Source organism: Hetaerina americana, unplaced genomic scaffold (assembly GCF_022747635.1).
Source record: "Hetaerina americana unplaced genomic scaffold, ioHetAmer1.1.p SCAF_9, whole genome shotgun sequence".
Classification (NCBI taxonomy): domain Eukaryota; kingdom Metazoa; phylum Arthropoda; class Insecta; order Odonata; family Calopterygidae; genus Hetaerina; species Hetaerina americana.
Window position 1 is genome coordinate 69,807,682 of NW_027287538.1, and position 21,716 is coordinate 69,829,397.

Sequence of the window (21,716 nt, forward strand, 5' to 3'; positions counted from 1 at the left end):
CTGTTGCATCGTGCTATACGGCCGCCGAAGAAACGAGGAGGGATTTCCGTCCGTCACCAGTTCTCAATTTTTATTGTAAACTCAGGTTATAAATTTTATGGATTATAACTAAAAATTAAACAATCGACTTCATCAATTGAATTGTTTAATGCTAATTTTAGAGTGAAATAGTATTCACTCAGAGCACATAATGGGAAGAATTTTACGGGAAATGTAAGCATGACCTCTGTCTTGTTCGTATAGAAAATATTAAATATAAGGAGGTAAATTTAAAAAAAGACACCTGCTAACGATTATTGAGTGGAATGGAGTTATGTTCGTCCTGACATGATGAGTTGGAATAGAGATACCACTGAACCTTCAGATATTTCTTATTATGAACGGCATAACAATTGTTCATATTCAGTTGAGTAGCGGTGCGAAATAATTATATAAATTATTTCCCCTCTGCTCTCTAATGCCACCAGATTTCCTAAAATATTGCAATCCTTGGGATCTGACAATGTTGGCAGTAGAAAATATTGATGCCATTCAGAGGACATAATATGATATTTTCCACTATTTCTTAACGAGACTTTAAAGGCGTTAACAAGAAGGTATTATTAAATATTAATAATAAGAATCTATTGATCTCTAAGACGTGCAGTTTAACAACTAAGATTATAATTAAAACAATTTAAATTTTGCCATTAAGTTTTTGGAACATTATTCTTTTTAAGTATTACTTAACTTTAAGCGTTGAGATAATTCTAAAAATATTCCAAGCCATTTTCTTTTTCTGCTTGGGATTAATGGTATGAAAAACATGCAACTGATTTTATGTAAGATATAAATGGTAAAATAGAAATTAATGATGGAAAATTTAATATATATACACATATATATCAGCGCATTTCGTTTCTCCTATCCGACTCCAGTCCTTTCCATTAACCATAGAAAAAAGAATTTTGCTCTCTGAAATATCTGTTAAAAAATGGTCAACATTGAAGAGTAAATAATATCTTTTAAGTGTATCCCCGTCCTTTTCTAAGAGGATATCTAATGTTTGAATTTTAATTGTTTATTATTCTCAGTTTACCTGCGCTTTATTCCTCCACAGGAATGGTCTTTAAAACAATGCTCTCTTTCTTATTGCAGATAGGGGGTGCCGGGCGTCTTTCGCAAAGGGGGGAGGTGAAGAAGCACCACCCCCTTCCGCGGTCACACCCCAGCGACGCCCCCCGGAGCCCAGCCGGCGGCCCTCGCGGACCGCGCACCCCAAACCCCGCGCCCCGAGAGGCAGGGAGAGGACGAGTGAGAAATACTGAGCCTAGAGAGCAGCCCCCACAGGCCGCTCGCCCGCCTTCCTTGACGGCGGATCCGAGCCACGTGATCGACCCCCATACCCCACCCCACCCCCCAGCCATTCACGGCTGCGTGAGTCTCAAAGGAAAAAGGGGGAAGGGAAAGAGAGCACGGCCGAGCGGAGAGTGGAGGGGGGCCCTCCGAAAAAACCTTCGTCCAATCAGGAGAGGCCTTTCTTATGATGTCATCGGAGGAGGATGCCGAGTGTTTCGGGTTGTATGGAGATAAACTAGTGAAGAAAGCCAAGAGGACGAGGCAGCGCGTGGACGCAGGGGAGCCCAGGAATTCTTACTCCTCTATACCTAACTTCAGTTCGAGGCCGAGTTTCTTGGCCGGCGGAGGTGGAGGCGGAGCGGGCGGTGGTCTGTACGGCGCCATCTTCGGTGGTCAACAGGCGCACCACCAGCACTTCGGAGGCCTTTTTGGGGGCCCCACCTACGCCTCCCCCGCTAAGATGCTCAACGAGCTTTTGGGGAGGCAAGCGAAGGCTGCCGACGCGGCCGCGGCTGTGGCAATAGCGGGCGACGGACCGGCCGGCGTAGCGGCTTCAGCGGGCGGCACCGCCCTCGTCTCACGCACGGACTCGGCGGCTTCCTCGCCGCCCCCAGCGGGGAGCGTATCGGCCGTGGCTGCGGCAGTGGCGGCCGCAACCGCCGCGACAGACAAGGCGTTCGACTGCCTCAACGCGACGAGTGTTATCCGGAGAGGTATGGAGGAGGGAGGCAGTCCTCCGCCGACAGGAACCCAGGGAGGGGCGGCGGTGATCCCTCACATGCTTCATCCCCCGCAACCCCACTCCGCCCCCGGGTCCCTCGTGGACAACGCTCACATGCTCCGGGATATACTCCAGGGGCGGAAGAAGGAACTGTTGGCCCTCGAGGCCGAACTCCGCAGCGCTCAAGCCGCGGAGAGAGACTTTTTAAACGCTTCGCCAAACAATAACAACGCCCTCCACAATAACAACAACAACGAACTCAAAAACGGTGTAGTGGGGAGTGTTGTCAGTGGAAATAACGGCTTAAACGCCGACGGGAGTGAAGTTGGTGGCGACGGTCAAGTTGCTTTGATCAAACGGGAACAAGTGACGGTCAACGGTGGCCTCGGTGTCGAGGACGACTCGAATGACGACGAGGCCCAGTTGGAAAAGATGAACCGTGAGGTGAAAAAGAGAGGGAGGGAAAACGGTGAGGAGGACGATGAGGAGGAGGAGATGATGGAGGAGAACATGAACAACATGAACGGTGCGGGCACGAGTTCCGAATCCAATTCCTCCGCTCCTTCCCCCAGCCCCCAGTCGCCCAAGGAGGGCGATGGCGGGGGTGGCGGAGGCGGCGGTGGGGGCGGAGGCGTGGGAGGCGGACCCGGAGGGCCGCCGAATCCCGCAGGTGGCGCCGCTTTACCCGGCGGCGGGCCGCAGCAACCCAAGGAGCAGAAGGAGACGCTGGAGCTGAAACGCGCGCGTGTCGAGAACATAGTGTCGTCCATGCGCTCTAGTCCCTCCCTGCTGCCCACGTCCGTAACGGGGGCGCAGCAGGTCAATGGGTGCAAGAAGCGGAAGCTTTACCACCCACAGCAGCATGACTCAAGCGGGGCAGTGCGCTACTCCTCCACGAACGCTTCCCACGCCTCCGGCCTCCTCCTTCGTAGCGACGATGACGAGGACGAGGAGGAGGAAATGATGGAGGGCATGGACGAGGACTTGGAGGAGGAGGACCTGGAGGAGGACGAGGAGCAGATGATGGCACAGGCGAACGCCGGCGCCGCCAACGACGACGACCAAGGCCCAGACGAAGAGGAGGAGCCACCGCAGGTACGCCAGAAGAGAGTGGAGAAGGACGCCCTCAAGTCCCAGCTGAGGACAATGCAGGAGCAATTGGCGGAAATGCAGCAGAAATATGTGCAACTGTGCAACAGGATGGAAATGGAATCCGACTGCCCCGACGACAACACCAGTGACTTGTCCCTCGAGCTGGCAGCGGCCGCCGCGGCTGCGGCAGCTGCGGCCGCTGCGGCGGCGTCCAACACGGTGGACCAGGACATCGCGGAAGTGGACGTGCCACCTCGACCGGCACCCGTGGAGAAACCAGTGTCCGTCATGACCAAACCCATCCCGCAGATTCCCCCGCCGACGACCACGGCGGCGCCTCATGTGCCCGTGACACCGACGAAGGAAATACAGTGCCAACCCCCCGCCGTGATGCAGTCGTCCCTTGCCAAGCTCCCCCCATCTGCGAAGCTGCATCACGCCCTCCAACAGCACCAGCACCCGACGTTGAACGGTGGTGTGCCGTCGCTCACAGCCGCACAGCACCAAGCGACCCTTCAGCACCAGGTGCAGCCCCCACATCACCTGGCGCACCATCCCCATCATCCCCCGCACCAACCACCACCACCCCCTCAGCAGCAACCACCCGCGCACCACGTTCACCCTTCTGCTCCAAACTCGGCCGCCGCGGCAATGTACCTCGGAGTCAGCCAAAAGCTCATGATTGAGCAAGAGGCGAGGATGGCCAAGGAAGCGGCTGCCGCAGCTGCAGCCGCGGCCGCATCAGCCGCTGTAGCTGCTGAGCACCAGCAGCAACAACAGCAGGCCGCCATGCAGCAGCAGCATCAGCAACAACAACAACAACAACAGCAGCAACAACAGCAGCAACAACAACACCAGCCACAGCCTCAGGCAAGCCAAATCCCCCACCCCTCAATGTCGCACCTCCCCACGCAGATCCCGCACCCGGCACAACCGCACCACCAGCCTCCCCCGCCACCCCCACCGCCCCACCACCAGCACCAGATGTCGGCTCAGGGCCACCCGTCCCTCCCGCACCACCACCCGTCACCCTCCGTGGTGCAACCGCCACCCCCTCCCCCTCCTCCCCCGCCGCCACCGCCGCACGCGATGAACGTCAAGCCCCACGGTCAACCCAGTACCGACTTCTCCGAGAGGTTCTCCTTCTTCCGCAATGCGGCCGCGGCAGCAGCGGCTGCGGCGGCAACGGCGACCGCTGCGGCCGCACCCATCTCGGGTGCTGACCTCGAGGGCCTTGCCGACGTGCTGAAGTCCGAGATTTCCGCCTCGCTTGCTATCTTAATCGACTCTGTAGTGGCGAGATTCGTACAGCAGAGGCGATTCATGAACGCCAAGCACCACCATCACCACCATCATCACGCGGCAGCCGCGGCGGCCGCTGCGGCTGCGGCTACCGAGGCCGCCGCCGCTGAGCAGCTTAACAAGGACCTGTTGATGGCCTCGCAGCTGCTGGATCGCAAGTCCCCACGCACCAAGGTGATCGACCGTGGAAGTGGAGTGCGGCAACCTGCCGCGCCCGACAGGTTAGGTCGGCACCCGGAAGGAGCACAGGTACCAGGAGAGGCCGCACCGCGAGTCAACGGCACGGCCTACCCAATGGGCATGACAAACTCCATGCACGGCCAAGAGGCGATGAACCCGATGGGAATGCAGCACCTGAGACCCCCCACTAGCGTGGCCTCTATGTTTCCTCCCCCCAAGCCACCCGTCTGCACCGTGCCCACCACCACATCGGCCTCCGCGCTCTACGCTCTAAGCGGAATGGCGCAGCCTCCGCAGCCGAATCCATACTGCATCCCCGAGGGTAGTTCCGCCGCTCCCGGGAGCGGTGCCGGTGGAAGGGAAAGCGCAGGGAGCGTCGGCGGCTCTGGGAGCACCGGAGCTGTGACGCCCACCGGAGCAAGCACCGGGAGCGTCCCCGGAGTACCCCGGGAAGGAGGTGCTCCGGAGCAGAACGAAGCCCTCAGCCTAGTGGTGACGCCGAAAAAGAAGAGGCATAAGGTCACGGACACCAGGATAACCCCGAGGACAGTGAGCAGAATCCTTTCCCAGGAGAGCCCCTCCAGGAGTTCGGCACCGCCCGGAGGCGCCATGACTAACGGCGGGGAAGTCTGCAGCACGCCCACCAGCGTCGTTCCCACTACCGTCAGCTCCTCTGGCGTTCCAAGCAACCTTCTGGAGAGCAAGTACGCGAGTCTGCTGGCGTCCGCGGGCGCCAACGGCTCCGCCATGCCCGTCTCCGGGATGCCTCCTGTGAGCGTGGCGGGGCCGAACCCGGTAGGGCCATCAGTGGTGGGTGGGCCGCTTTCTGGTGGGGTGCCGAGCGGGATGGGAGGTTCGATGAGCGAGTCGCCGTCGCCGAGACCTTACCACCCGCCGCCCCCGCCCATCCTCCCGGTATCACTGCCCACTTCCGTGGCCATCCCCAACCCCGGTCTGCACGAGTCGCAGGTGTTCTCCCCATACTCGCCCTTCTACGGCGGGAGCGGTTCGGCGCCTGTTGGAGGAGCGGCCGGGAGCTCCGGTCCCATGCACTCGACGGGGAGTCCTCCTGAGAGGCCGCCGAGGGATGCGGACAGCCCCATCCCCCCGCACCCGCCTTCCATGCTGCACCCGGCCCTGTTGGCCGCCCACGGATCGCCCGACTACGTACACCTCCGCACCAGCATCGGTGCGTCGGCGGGTAACGACAGCGTGGACCGTGTGTCGGACTGCAACTCCGGTGATGGTCCATACGACGGCATTACGCCCACTATATCCTTTTCTGCTTATTTTCGGAATCATCTTTGCAAATTTCCTTTTTCGCCGTCTTCCCATTTTTCACTTTACATTAAATTCCTCATTCCGGAGTATAAATTTGATATGGTTGCCAAATTTTATTTTATTTTTTTCCGTCTTAAACTTTTCTTTTTTTAGCTGTTTTACCATTTGCAACTTTCTCATTTCATCCTATCAGTAAATTATGGTTTGCATGTCTCTTTTTTACGAAACCTAAAAATTTAACGTTTTTACGTTAACATTGCACTCCTCTTTTTTTATTTGATTACCCATTCTTTAACCATTACTATAGAGTGATTCCTTTTTAGTTATTTTTATTTGATTGCAAATTTGATTGCTTTTTTTTCAAATAGTTGTTCTATCATAGATTTCCTGAAGTACTGGTTTTTTAATCTCACGGTTATTCTGTCTAAATCTGTGGTTTTAATAGGAATAGATATATTTTCAAACGCCATATTTTTTTGCAGAGTAATGTAAACTCATTTCATATGTTCAAAGCCCAATGGAAGATTTTTTCGATTAAGTTGTTGAGGAATTGTCTTTTAAGATTATCCTTGTCTGCAACTTTCATCTCACGATTCGAATTTCATAACCTCTGCTTTGTTTGTTCATTGGAGGATTTGCGCGGGGGAGGGGAGCAGTCGGTTTGAGGGATCTTTTGTCTTGTGGTAACACATATTACTCGCGGAAAAGCGAAGGCGTTGCTTTGGCAGTCCAATATTTGTCATCCCAATACTTTCCTTCTTCATATGGAGCGGTCGCGAGTCGACACGAGTTTTGACAGTCATTTATTTCTTCCTCTCGTCGCTTAGGCCGTGATGTACATTTTTTTCTTTTCTTATTAATTCCTTCCCTTCTGCCTCTTCCCCCCCCCCATCCCCTGGAAGGATTGGAGGATGTAGATAAGCGGAGTGTAGTCTCTGAGAGATCGAAGGGGTTAGCAAGTTAGGAGAGGCCGGTTTGTAAAGGGTGTCTCCCCTGCACGGTCCCCAGGGATCTGATTGAGGGGGTTGGAAGAAGATGGGGGAGGTAATGCGAGGAAGGAAGATGGGGAGGGAGATGGAGAGTGACTTGGAGGTTGGGGGAGGGGGGAGGAGCGGAAAGGGGGTTGGAGGGAGAGGATGGAAAGTGAGCCCACATCACTTATAAGATGGGGTGGGGCCGTGAAGGGGTGTGTATAATTGAGGCTAGCGGCGGTCGTGAAATCTTCATGTCTGGATTATCTACTACTTGGTGGACATATTTCCTCCTCAATTTTTACTCGCAAAGGTTCCTGCCCTGCCTTCCCTCGGAATCACACTTTCACTCCGCCTCAATCTCTGCGCTTACTCACAATTCCCCTTAAAACTCGCCCAGCATTCAAAGTAACTTAAGCACGACTCTAATTCATTGGATAAACTTGGAAGTCATCTTAGTAATTATTTTACTTCTTCTGGAAAGAAAACTTATTGTGATGTATAAATGTACGTAGATGATGGTTGAATGTTATGAAACCTATTATCATGCGAAGTATGTCTATCCATTGAAAAGTATTTGTATAGAAGATAATAACAACATTAACTACCTTTGGGTAATTTTTCTAATATGTTGGCATTCTTTCTTTATGGCTATGGTTAAAGTTCGTAGAAAATATCAAACATATTAGAAAGCGTACCCTAAGTAATCTTTATATTATCAGGTTATTCAGCCATTGCGACGACAGTAATTATAATGCTGCAGTATGTTTTTGTCGTAATTCCTGAGATTTGAAATGCGAGCAAGCTCTGCATTTGTTTAGTGTTACCTGACGCAGAGACTTGGAATTACTCTAATTTACTGGGTAGATTTACAATCAGAGAATACACCAACCCAAATAATTTACTTTTGCGGTCGATAAACTTGCAACTTGCCTCACCACACTTCGTCCAAATGTTTAGGGGAGTAAAAGTGGTTTTTGCTTGAGGAAGGGAGAGAAAACAAATTAATGTTATTGTTTTATTGGTGATTACTGTCGCACATGGAGCGGAACTGCTTGACGTGGCCATCTAGTTACCGGAGTGAGGAGCATTAAAGGGGATTGAAGGAGGAGGCCTCGTGGAGTTAATGATAGCGTGATCGAAAGCGAATGATTTGCGATAATGATTTCTAAGGTTTGGAGAGAGGGGAAGGGTGGGTTTTTGTATGTTTGAGGGGGTGGAGAGATTTCGGGAGCGCGTTATAAAATGCAAACGGGAAAGGAGAGTGAGAAGGGGACAATTTTTTCATCCCGATGACAAAAGAAAGGAGTGTGGCGTAGGAAGTATTTGGAGACGGGGAGTGTGTATTTTTTAAGGGGGGAAGGGGTGACGGCTTCCCCCGAGGGGACGGGGAAAGGAGGGGAGGGGTTAGATGGTTTTCGGTTGGGGTTAGTCGGGGTGGTTCACTGGAAAATACCCCTCCCCCACGCCCCTCCCCACACTCCCCCACTACGTCTCAATACCTTCCACGCCACCCCTCCCTGTTCTCTCCAATCCACCCCCCTCCAAGTTCTGCTCTCCGCACGAATCACGGCCTTTCTGTCGATATTCGCTTCATTGGAGGGCACATCACTGAATCGTGATGATGAGGTAAGGGAAGTTAGGAGTGAGGGAAGAAAGAGACTAGGGGTGAGAAGACAGATATTCCTTTGGTTTGCGCGGTAGTTCTTTCATAACGGTTTGCTAGCGCTGACGTGGAGGGAGAAATTTCAAAGGAGAATGAAAGGAATGGATTTTGTCACGATGTCAATGTTATAGGACTAGAGTCAACGATAAATGGAAATGATGTTAGGGAGAAATTGGTACGGAAGTTTGTAAATCTTCATTGAGTGGCAAAAGGCACTTAGTGACGATTCTGTTAACGCCTTACGTTTCATGATACCATTGAACGACTAATAACACCAGTGGTGTCTGCATGCTTAGGAGTTGGATGGGAATTTCTCTATTTATGTCCGGTGACATGGTCGTTTCATTTGTTTATCTTAATTTACGAAGCTCGTTTTAATTACGATCTTCGATGGCCAATGAAGATTGTGTTATAAGGCTGAGTGAATTTCAGAAATGTAGCATCCTAACAGAATTCTAATGAAACTGATATTTGCCGTCTTCCTCTCCCCCTTATTTGGATTCGTGAGCCCCACGAGCGGCCTTCGTACACTTCACGCCATTCCCTTTCGGATTGGACAAAATTGAAAAAATAAATACATTTTCAGGTGTTTCAGAGACCCACTCCGTTTCGCGAATTTCCTGAAAGCTTAACCGTCCTTGCAGCTTTTTTTCAAACCATTTAAAATCGCGGCTCTCCGTGGGTTAAACAAAACAGGGCTGCTGTATTCGGGCGAGAGTAGTGAAGTCCGCGTGATGTCTTCCGTTGCAATAGGAGAAGAGAGCAGGCGGAAGGGGAGGCTTAGTCTAACGAAGGGAGTGAGCGAGAGACAGGGGCGGTGCTGTGAATCGGAGGTGATGGTGAGCGGGATATGCAGAGGTTAGTAGTACGGGCTGCACGAGTGCGTAAGGACTTGAGAGGGCCCTAGGGCTGAAAAGGGGCGGCAGTTGTAGGGGCGGAAAAGGGGGGTTGGGGATGAGACTTTGGAGAAGTGGGGGAGTCGTGAGTCGATCCCGAAGATCAGGGGGAGGAGGATGAGGAGGTAGTTGGGGAGGGGGGGCGACGGGGTAGAGGACAGGGGGGGACAGGGGGGGGGGGGGTGATTCGTGAGGCACAACGAGTTCTTTCGTTGAAGGTGGAGTGCGCGGGTAGTGGGGGTGGAGCGTACAAAAATGGACTGGTGTGAGAAGTTGATTGCATCCTTTGGGCCGTATGACTCGTTTAGTGACGCATTATTAATTTAAGGACGAGGCCAAGGGAGATCGATGGAGTAAAAAAATCATGCCTCCCTTTTCTTTCTTTTCTTTGCCATTCTCACTTATTTTTTCCCTTCCTATATATTGCGATCGAAGGGAGCGGTTAATCATAAGATGTTGTATTATGGGAAACTAGTTTTTTTGTGATATCGGAGGAAATTACTTTCGAACTTTAGGAATCAAGAAATAACCCAACTTAGTGGAATTGTATTCTGCGGCTGGTTTCGTGGGTCATTTAATTTATTTATTTCGAAGAAATATTTTCACTTTTTTCCTTTATGCTCTCTTTCCCCTTCAGTAGATAACATTTTATCAGCCCGTAGTTTTGTTTGGTTATTTTGGTGACTAGTGATATCAAAAGAAGGGATTTTGAAATAGTGGGTATTTTAATTTCTAGTTGCATAAATAGACTTCAACTGTCTAGTATGTGCAAAGTTCATCTTATGATAAAGAACGTAGAATTTTGAGGTTTTGAGTGCAATCAACAAGTTCATAAAATGCTCCTTGGTTGACTCTGGCGAATATACAAAGTTTTCTCCCAAATACTTTTCAAAATTCCCATTGCAGAGATATTTTTCACGTCAGTTTAAGTCCGGGGGTTTGAGTCCCGATACAAGTAGAACTAAGGTGGTACGCGGTGAAAATGGGCAGACGAATTACTAACTCTATTCGATAATAGTGGAGCTGCGACTCCACCTTCTGATATCGATTCTCTAGCGGAATAGCTAATCGGAAAATTGCCCCTCCTTGAAGGAGTTATTCCAGAGAGAAAGAGGGAGAATTAGACTGCGATGAAGCTGCTTTTTTCCTCTGTGGGTCCCAGTGAAATTACCACCGTTGATCCAATTGGTCTGCTTTCCGTTTTGTTTGCTGCCTGTCTCATCGACAATGGGCTCTTTCGACGACGACTGGAATTGAATCTACGGCTATGCCATCCGCTTAAGGTTTTATTATACGCCCCCACCTCTTTTCCCATCTCTTTCCCTCGCTCACGCTCGCCTTCCTTCTCCTGTCCCTGCTCGACCACCTTTTTAACCGATCACGGAAGCAGAGTCACTTCTGTGGCTTCCTTTGAGGACTAGGTGTTTGTTTGCTTTGGCCTCGCCTAAGTGGATTCGAGCAGCTGAAGGAGAGGAGGGTGATATATTTATGTGGTGTTGGAGGGCGTGGAGGCAGAAGAGAGAAATGACTTGTCGTGAGGAGTTAGAAACAAAAGAATAGGTCTTGAGATGAATTTGCTCGTGAGACAATCGATATAGAAAGGCATCCAACATGCAATAAATGACGAATATACAGAATTCTCTTTCGAATCTCAGTTCGCTGTTGCAAAGCCTTTTATGATTACCCTCAGTTTCAATTTAATGGGAGGTCACCATGAAATAAAGCTTTGACGTTCGAATGCCCAAGATCATAATTTTCTAGGCAACAATTTCAGAGTGTAAAAACCTTGCGCTTTGGTCAATTAAGCTATCATAATTTACTTCATACGATGTCGGGCTTTATTTCATACACTGCAGCCGCGTAATTTGATGTGAATTCATAATTTTACGGTCGACTTTATGCCTATCAGAAAGTAAATTACATAATTTAGCGCCCCGAATTAGCCTCCTCCGTTACGCAGTTTGTTTTCATTTTAGCATGAAGAGTAAAACTTAGGACAAATAGGATGAAGCCAGTGCAAAGTAAAAACTTATTATTATGTTTATTTCCTAATGCCTGGAGGGTAAAGCACTTGGACATCATTCGTCTCGGGAGATCCTTCATGGAGTATTTTCACGTTGATCCAATTCCCACTGCTTGAAGGAGGATGGAAGACTTCTTGATGTTCCTCAGCATTTTTGGTTTTGTTTGTTCGACAAATTGGATTATTCGCTGTACTGCACTTATCTCTGTCATCTCCCGTCTACGAGAGTCAATGGATGGCACAGAAGTGGGATGGGTTACATAAGAATAGGTTTCCGTTTTTTCTGCTATCCTTAGAACGCTTACGTGAAAAGACCTTACGGGCAGACGAAAGCAATATTCGACAATGAACGATTCATCCATTTCAAAGGCGGTCTTCTTTTGAATAATGGGAAAATATTGCCGTTTCAAAAATATATTCTCAGTTAAACTGTGAAGTGTGTTTATTTTCTTTCAAGATTTGGAGTTTTTTTTTACGATTTATATTTAGAAAAAAATATGAAAAAAAAATGGTTGAACGCTTCAAATATTCGACTTGAATCACTAAAAATGTTTTAATATTTTTGAAAATGTCGATAAAAGCAATGTTCCCACGGACTGCAACGAAACATCCTAACCGTTTTCAATTTCAAATCCATGAGAATTTCACGTATTTCGATGACACCACCACCGAGTTGTTTAAGGGCACCGTTTACTTCTTTACCCTCTCCGATACAGGAAAGTCTTATCCAATCTTCGAATCTCCTCCCCCGCGTACTGCTTCTTTGCAGCTAACCTCTCATTACATTCCATTTCCTTTCCTCCGCAAAAGCCACAGCCTCAGGGACTTCGAAATGGAAGCCTTATCAAAATTGCGGAGGGGGACAAGGGTGAAGCGTACCGCAAGGGAAAAGTGTTCTTCCCCCAAACCCCAAGTCCTTACCGTCTTCCACCTACCGCATCCGGAATAGTTCCATACGAGTGTCCAATCCCTTCTCATTCTCTCTCTCTCTCTCTGCCCCACACACATGAACCCCCACCCCATCCCTTCCCACGAATTATTTTCTTTTTTTTTAATAATCACGTGGCCTTATCCTACGATAGCGTCGCAGTTGATAATCTTACTTGCGTTGGTTTCCTTTCTGATTTTTTTTGCATTGTAAACGCCCGTCTACTGGGGGAGACGAGGCGAACTCAAGCCAGATAGGTGGGAGGAGGATTTTTGATGAATCCTTACTACTACTACTTACGCCCTGAGACGAGGAGATGTGTATATAGAGTTATCAGAAGGAGTGGGGATCGTTCGAGGAGGGAGGGTGGGGAAGCCGACGACCGGTCGCAGGAAAAGGGGACATTTCTGCGGGGGTGGGCGTGGCGGTAGGTGGGAGGGTGGTTGAGTTGTGGGCTCTGTTTCCTCACCCTGAAGGATGGGGTTTGCTTCTGTATGGGGTGAGAATTGAGAATGTGTCGGGGGTCGGCGAGGAATCGGACTACCTCGGAGGATTGTCTTTTTTTTGTATTCCTCCCAACGTATCTCCCTCTTTTTATTCCTGCCTCAACCCCAAGGATCCGTGCGTAATACGTGAAACGCTCGGTGTTTCCTATGTATTTGTAAGTCATCTTGTGGGGTCAACCGGGGTTGATTTCGCATAAGGTGAGCTGCGGAAAGGAACGAGCAAGCGTTTGGAGAGCCCTTGAGAGTTCAAGTTTCAATTTAATCGGAAGCATCCGTTAGTTAGTAGTTCTGAGACATTAAATCTCGGAGAAAAATAAATTAAAATTAAAATCTCGGAGAAAATAGCATTTCATATCAAAAAAGTGTCTTAGGGATAAACTAAGATGTTTCAATGTGTTTGACTATCAGATGCACCTTCATTTTTTTATTTAATACGTAAATCTTTGCCAAGATATTCATGTCATATGTACAAGTGCATTAAGTGTTAAGTAAAAATATTAAACCGTGCAGCCAATGAACTTCTGAAGGTCACCCTGAGTTGTCTGATGTGAAATGCGTCCGCTTTTGTGTCTAAAGGTCGCTGTATCCAGTTCCAATTCTTGGATGGTATTGCTCTAACCCTGTTGATTTGACATTTTGAGTAGACCAATTAAAAGGCAAGAATGGATCATTGGGACACCTATATTCCATAGAGAATACGTATGAGTTGCTCCTGTGCATACAAATGGACAGTTAAATTATTAAAGCGCGCATTATTCCCTGAAAACAAATTTGAATTCCGACATTTTTACATATTCCTGTGGCTTTGACTTATTTCTTGCCAAGATTTTTTTTAACGTGTGCATGTAAACGCTTTCATTTACTCACATTGGGTTTTTCATCGATTGGTTTGTTGCTTGAATAATATTATGCTCACATTCCATTTTTTTTAAATGTTCACTCACCATATATATATATATATATATATATATATATATATATATATATATATATATATATATATATATATATATATATATATCAATGCTGTGGTGATTTCATTGGATCCACAAATTTTTTATAGTTGTTTTATATCATAAGATGTCTTTAGATCATTGATCATTTGATCCTCTATAATTGTAAATGTGAAAATTTCTTATGCTATTTTTGTGAAGTAATTCCTTGTTTGCCTTAACTGAAGCTTACTCGTCAACATTGACGCCGATGCATTTGAGGAAAGCTAAGCTGATGTTCTTCTGGGTACGGTATCCCAGTTCTGCGGTGCTGAAGATGTACTTCCCAGACATTAAGTTCAACAAGAACAACACGGCACAGCTCGTCAAGTGGTTCTCCAACTTCCGGTAAGCATTCAAAAATTATTTATTAATTTAATCCTGTAAAAGTGATTATTCAGAAACCAGTTCTTCCCCTCAGATGGACAAGAACGAATTTATTAAATCTTACTCAATTTTTACCGATGTTCAAGTTAAAAATTTACTGATGTCTTCTAATTTTGTTTCAATGTAATTCTCTCTTGCGATGGAATTTTTAGAAATACGCCATTTATGTTGTTGCAAAAATAAATTGAAAATTGTCGGGAATATCCTCCAGTAGGGTATGAATTTCAGACCTAATCTTGAGATTTCGTAATTAATCAGAACTTCTTCCAGCCCTTGCAAATTAACGCATGGCTTGGGCAAAAGCATACGTCAGCTCTTCGAGTACCCGTTTCTCTTTTATTTTTATTTTTTTAATGGGTCAAGCTTGTTTTGCATGGCGGGATATTTTGATTCCTTAAAAAAAATATTCCTTGCGAAAACTTTCCCTGAGGCTTTGGGTTCTTTCCGGTACGTGGCCGACCCTACCGCTAATGGTCACTGAGCATCGTTTGCCTCGTGCACGCGGTGATTTCTGGGAAAGGATTTAGCCTATGACCCCATTAGTGTACGAGGCTGCTTTCTCGAGTGCATGACCCAAGCAAACATGTTCGCCATGCCAACGGGAATGCACAATTTATAAATAACCTAGGTGCGCATGTTACCCAAAGCGTAAATTGCAGTTCTTGCACCTAGACTGAGCAATTTGTGAAATATTCCTTCCTTCGTGTTCATCAAGGGGTTAAAACGCTGGAGCTTTGGAGATGTGAAAGTCCGCCGAGAGTTCAGGGTGAGATGGTTTTTTTAAGCGAACTTGGAACAGGCTAGGAAGCGAAAGGCGTTGAAAGATGGATGTTTTTAGATTTTATCTCAAGCTGCTTTGAAATTCGAGATGTCCCGTTGAGGCGCTTTAATATATATCCTGAAATATCTCAGAGGGTCGGGAGCTATAGGTTCTGAGGAAAAGACATTACGGTTTCAATTGATAAGCCATTCATTGAATGACGTTAAAGAGAGACGACATCCATCACCATTTTATGTGCACATTTTAGTCTCCGCTTGAGGAAACACAATTAGTACATGGAATTAGAATCAATTTAATAGAACCCGGATACATTTCCACAAAGGTGATCCAAAATTTCCATATTATCATCATTCATTTTAAAGATAAGTGTCCGGTGGCTGATTGGTCAATATATTTTTTAGAGAGTTTTGTTCAGTGTCATTGTTATTTTTATCTGAGTTTTGATATTCTCAACTAATTACCCAGAATTCATTTCCGAATTAAACGAAGCAAGCATGGAAGCACATAAAGACATTAAGGTAACAGGTCGACAGATCCGCTTTGAGTTCCCATCATGTATCAAATGTAAGGATCGATAAGATATTTATCGGAAAGATAGACTGCTTTCGAGTGAAATAGCTCCATTTTCCTCGTATTTCCGCCATAAACATTGAGCTCCTGCTGAAGGCGAGCGCCACGACGAGTGAAATTTGACGACGAAATCGCCGGAAAATTACAATCGGAGACATTTTTCGATGGACGCTCAGGTTTTCCTCATACCTTCGTTGTATCCCTTCCGAACGGTTAGTACACTACCGCTCTTCCTTTTCGGCCTGCTCCAAGTCGGTGGTCGTCAGCTGCTACACCCGCAATCCTTCCCTTCCCCCGTTTCTTCATTCATCTCATCCTATCTCTCAGGGAGCAAGCGTTAACACACCCCCAGATCGTCTCCTTCCCACTCCCTTAAGAATCAACCACGGATATGACGTCATTTTCGACCCCTCGGCGCGATGGAATAGCCCTGAGGGAGCTCTGATGGAGCGCATCTCCCTTCGGACGCTATCGGCGTGAATGATGAGACAGACAAAGGGAAAGGGCATTCTTTATTTCCACGCGCGCTCTCCTCGGAAGGGGTGAAGAGTTGGGAGGATAAGTAAGGCCGGAGGTTTTTGAGTGGAGGGATGGGGAGTTAAGACGGGGGTGTAGGTGCACGGGACCGAACGCGTGATGACGCGGTAAGATAGTGCTTTGTTTGATCGGAGTTGGGGGCGGGGGGATTGCTTGGATCGGTCTGGTGCAAATTGGTTCAGCTTTGTCTTTGTGGGGGTGGACATTTTTATCCCTCACGAATATGAGGATCAAATAAGTTGTCGAATATCAACGATCGATATTTTTCGTGTGTAAGCTGGCCAACAAGGTAAGTTGTTCATCAATGAGTACGATTGCTTTCGATGTTTGGAAAGAAAAATGTGTTATCGGAAGTTATTTTTAAGTTAATTTGAAATGAGTGGTATTAAGAACATGTGCCCTCGACTTCTGCCTAAAGGAGAGATTCTATGCCTGTTCAATGTAATAAGGAACTCGGAGTCAATTTTTGTCATCTTGAGTGATAATTAAGTTCCCGGAGGCATATTTGCTTTTATTCCTTCTGAATACTAGATTAATGAAAAAATATTTCACTGTGGACCAGCTCTTGCAATATCAATGGCTGCTTTATCGCTGCTTTTCTTTTAATATCAATTAATATATTTCTTCGAAATAATTAGAATTAAAGTTACACTGTGACTATTGATCCTTTGTTGCCAGAAGAGTTTAAAAACAATCACCTTACTAAATGTAGGCTACCCTGGAAAATGATTGGCCAATGCTTGTCAATTACCTTGGTGAATTGTGAATTTAAATCGAGATTTTTCATTGAGGAATCGATAGATGTTTTTCACGGAAATCACATCACTGACAAATGTTTATATTGTTCAATCAAATAATGATATTTAGCTGTGGTATCCCTTAGATATTATGGACACTGGTGTCTGCTCCCGTTTCACACGGGCAATGCCAAAAATATAACATCCATTTCTATTAAGCGTCACAAAACAGCAGCGTTTGGCGGAGACCCCTTCCTCCCAGGTCTCCTCCATCCCCGCCGCCCAGCATCCCTTCCCCTCCTCCCTCCCCCGGCTCAATCCTCTTCACATCCTACTTTAACCGTCCCCTCTTAACCCTTTCCCCTACGCCCCCTCCCTTCCCTGTCTCTCAGTGCGAAAGCCTTTTAATGAGAGTGAGGGAGAGTGATCCAAGGGTAAGGGGAGGGGTGAGGGAGGGGGGGTGCCTTCTCACCACTCCTCCGTCCCAAACCCTCCTGGTAGCGCTGATGAGCGCCGATTTAAATTTCTTGAGGCGATCGAATTTTTTTATCACTGGTGGTGTACCCGAAAACTTCTGTTTTTTTTCCCTTCACCACTATATATCCCGGCCCTTCCCCCTGGGTGCTCTCCTTGCTCGCAGGCCTCCCTCCACTACTTTCCCCCTTTTCTCGCCCGAGCCCCAACGAACTCCCCCCCTTCTTCCCCCTCCCCGTGCCCATGTTCCAATATCTCACGTCCCCTTCAACTTTCTTCCCTCACGGCTCCTTTCAATTCCTTTTCCCGCTCCTTAATAACTCCACCCACCCCATCCCCCTCCTCCCCCCGAGCCACGTAGCCGTGAGATCTTCCTATTATTATAGCTTCCGGATTACGAGGAAATGTCTTCTTATTTCTCCCGCGTTAATGCCTGAACCTGGCTCGATTTCCTCGAAGTTCCGACTTTCCGGCGCTTCCCCGAAACCCCCTCGGTTGGTGAGTCCTTCAAAGGATTTCTGCGCTGGAATTATGCATCGAATGGGCAGGAATTAATCCTTCGAATCCAGGAATTGATGTAATTAGTTTTTTGCCAATTCCCTATTATTTTTATTTCATGGATCTCATTCCGTCTTCGGAAAAGTATCGTCATTTTTTCTCCTTCCACATTTCCTCTGACGAGAAATACTGTAAAGTATCATCAAAATTTATTATTTTATTTTGTATCGGAAGTTAACAAAAATAATTTGTATATCACATATATTCAAATTCAGTTATATTCTAGTTCATTTTCAATCAGAGCATCAAATTCCAATCAATCCAGGTGTACTTTTTTAAGAAAAAACCGACAGTTGACAATTCCGACAAAAACCGACATTTTCGGCAATCGTGAGTGAAATTTTCTTCGTACAAATGGCGGAGGAGCATTCTTTATTTATTTTTCCACGCTTAATCAAATTTATTTCTCCAATAATCAATAGTAATAATGGATTTGTTTTCTTATTAAATGTTTTCACAATTATTTTAGATTAGATAGTTCTCCGTTTAGTAAAATACAGTCGACGTTGTGCTCCCGTGCACGTGATCTAAATACGAAGTTTCGGAACAGGTACGACGGCAGTGCGAGACCAGAGGAATTGTTCCGTTGGCGCTCAATCCGTTGAACTCCTGGCTCCAAGTGACGGTTAACTTTGTTAAGCAGTGATACCCACGGCATATGTGTGGCGTTTTTAGTTCTTCTGTGCTATACGAATTAGTTGCTCTCAGATTGTCAACCGCGCGGAAAGAACCTTCGGCGATCCGTTTTCCTCTTCGATCGACGTTCCTTTGTCCAATATTTGCAGAAGTCATCCGAGACGTCCACCTTTGGAGTTGGCGGAAACAAAGAAATATTGTGGAAAAAGTACGAGTCCAAAAGCACCGTCGAATTTGATTTTTTCTGCGTATTTCGCATATCGGGAACGGCAGAAAGGGAGAAACGAAACTATCCGGCGGTTCACTCCCCTCCCCCCCCCCTTTCCAACCAAATCTTTGACACAAAAAAATAAATACCGTCCCGGGACCGCTTCGTGTGCTCCCGGTTGAGGCCACCCTTCGTCTCCCGCCCCCACAAGAACCTCGGCCCCTACAGGCGGGTCGCTTCCCCGTCCCCTGAGGCCAGCCGCAGATATGTGCGGGGTAGGTACTACTGGTACAGGCACTGCGTGTATGCGGCATCGCCGTACATGCGCGTAATGGCACGTCGTCACGGGAGATATGCGATCCGCTCCCCCCCCTTCACCCCCCTGAAAATCTCCCTCCGAGCCCATCATCCCCAGCGCCGCCTCCCTAGCCCCCCTCCCGCGCCCCTCCCTCGTCCGCGAGTCCCCCAAGGCTTCCGCCGTGGCCCCAAACACTTTTTTTTATGTGTGTTTGTATTCGAGCCGTCACGACGGCCTTTTTCCATCATCCGCGATTGTTTTGCATCCCCGAGATCCGAGCGTGAAGCGAGCCTTTTTGCGTCACGAGTTGTCGGTTTCTCCTCCGCCCCCTCCCGCCCCTTTCCTTCTCGTTTTCGATCGCGTTCTCTCGATCTATCCAATCTTGTTGGAAAACTTACCGCAATGACTGAGGGCTTTTTTGACGCTCGATTAATCGAGGGAGAAAGAGACAGAAAGTTCAAAAGACTTTCCGTGCTCCTTAAATACGTGAAAAAAAAGAGATTACGGCTCGTTTGTTTCGGTTAATCCAGTACCTCTCAGCTTATATGCGGTTTTCGGTTAAGGTTATCTGATTTGAGGAGACTTTTCCCTGCCTTAATCGGAAAGGGATGTCCTCAAGCATTTGCATAATGCAAGGGCGTATCAGATAGTCAAATAGTTAGATAGTTTGGTTTTCATTTTTCGATGTAATTTCGTGCAAGAATTGTCTCCATATCCTAAACACCGTCCGCTAATATATTTCTGAGGGACATAATTGCCAGATGAGTAATTGTGTCTATTTACAGGAGAGAACTCGAATCAGGCGATATTGATTAATCTTAGATCATTTCAAATGTCCAGGTAAGTTGTAAATGCTTTTTCCTACTACTACTTAAAGTTCTAAGTTTTACTTCTACTTAAAGTACTAAGACGGGAATTTATACCTTCAGTAGTCCACCTAGCAAATTTGGCTCTGGTTTCTCCAAGAACTTTTCGCATTAAAAAGTTGCTCCTCTAACTCGACGTAAATCACCCGAGGTCTGATTTATATTTAACTAATGAAGCGGATTGCAAAGATTTTTGTGGAAAGCTAAAATAAATACGTGATCATGCCCGGGGTCATTATATATGGTCGTTAATTTATTCTTGTTTCTTATTAAAATTTTCCCCTTTCAAATATGATGTTATTCTCCTCATTAAAATTTCCATTCTCGTGTTTTTGAAGCGCCAAAGAAAATTAAATCATATTTCAGAGCTGGTCATTTTGTGTTTCTAGCTCTGATGATTGTAACTTAGCTCCCGGAATTACTTTTCGTCTTTTCAGAAAAATTCTCTCATAACTGTCCAAACCCTCGAAGCTAGCAGAGCGCCACATAACAGGCACTGAGAGTGTATTCATTGTGTCCCGCTGCAACGTAGGTTGAACTCGAAATTGATGCATTTTGTAAAGTTTTAACTCGCTTTGCAACATAATTTACTGAGGTTTTCACTTTAGATTTCCCGCCTTTGTGGATCCTTCATTTAATAATTCCGAAAAGACCTGAGATTAAATGAGCTGCAAATAAAGATCTGCCTATGGTAATAAAAGAATACATGAGTGTAACAATTGCTTATGCGAGTCGTTAAAAAACTCCCAGGCTTGCGCACTGAGGAAAAAGGTAATTTTGGGCCAAAATATTTCTTGAGACTTAAAAAGTTAATACCTCGAGCAAACACAACGGCGGCTTCAGAACGGGCGCTTGTTTTTATAACCTTTGGCGAATGCAGTGACTGCAACTTTTCTTCCGTATATCTGCTCCTTGGGTCATTTGAGTTCTCTCAGTATAGCAGGGCCAAAACTCTGCGCAGTAAATATGAATTACGGTGTTCACTTTTGGCAGAGCATTTGATTTACTACAATTGTGTTTCGTTCGGGCAAATCGCACTCCTAGTTGGATCACGCGGTGTACTTTACCAGTGCACATTGAACTATCAAAACTTTGGACGAAGTTTCTAGATGGGTATCGCGTAAGCCAAGTCCACTCCATTGGTTTGAGTGGTCTCGTAATTTCATTGTAAGCAGGTTCTATTTTCTCGTAATTTGTCTTTTCGTATTTCGAATTTGCTTTTGTTCTTGTATATCCTGAATCGAATATTCATCAGCAATTCAACATATTCCACAGTACTCAGTAGAATTTATTAGTTTTATGAAAGTTTATTTCAGTCTCCAACTTACATAAGTTTTTATTACTGCTCTTATCGGTGATGAAATTTTCGTCTTTATAAATTTATTTTCCAATTTTTAACGTTTATTCACCCGCGCCATTAAGTGCAAACCATATATTTCTCTGCCTTACTTTACAGTTTATAGTTCATGGGGAAAATCTTAATCATTTCAATCATGTAATGTATTGTTTACATTCAAGATAATACGTATGAGCAGTAAATACATATCCATTTGCCTGAAAACGATAATTACAATTAATAACGATTTCGCGATGATAATTGTCAACACCGTACTAAATTTTAGACTCGTCCAATTCCTGTTATTTTCAAACTAATCGCTGCAGGACCCCCGCTCACCCCACAACCTTTTCCCCGCAACCAAGAGGGCAAGTGCAGCAAAGCCGCACCCGAAGCCACCCCCTTCTCCCCATTTAGAATTCTGGTGCAAGA

The 21,716-nt window shown here is 46.6% G+C and overlaps 1 protein-coding gene across 1 annotated transcript in view; it reads left to right on the forward strand.

Annotated features, from left to right (window-relative positions):
• Nucleotides 1–1,438: 1,438 nt before the first annotated feature.
• pros (homeobox protein prospero) overlaps nucleotides 1,439–21,716 on the forward strand; it is a 61,910-nt gene continuing 41,632 nt past the window's right edge. Inside the window, exons 1-3 of the mRNA XM_071597449.1 lie at nucleotides 1,439–3,022; nucleotides 3,134–5,905; nucleotides 14,090–14,244. Of these exons, the coding sequence (XP_071453550.1) occupies nucleotides 1,523–3,022; nucleotides 3,134–5,905; nucleotides 14,090–14,244 (4,427 nt within the window). The 5' untranslated portion in view covers nucleotides 1,439–1,522. The remainder of the gene's footprint in view (nucleotides 3,023–3,133; nucleotides 5,906–14,089; nucleotides 14,245–21,716) is intronic.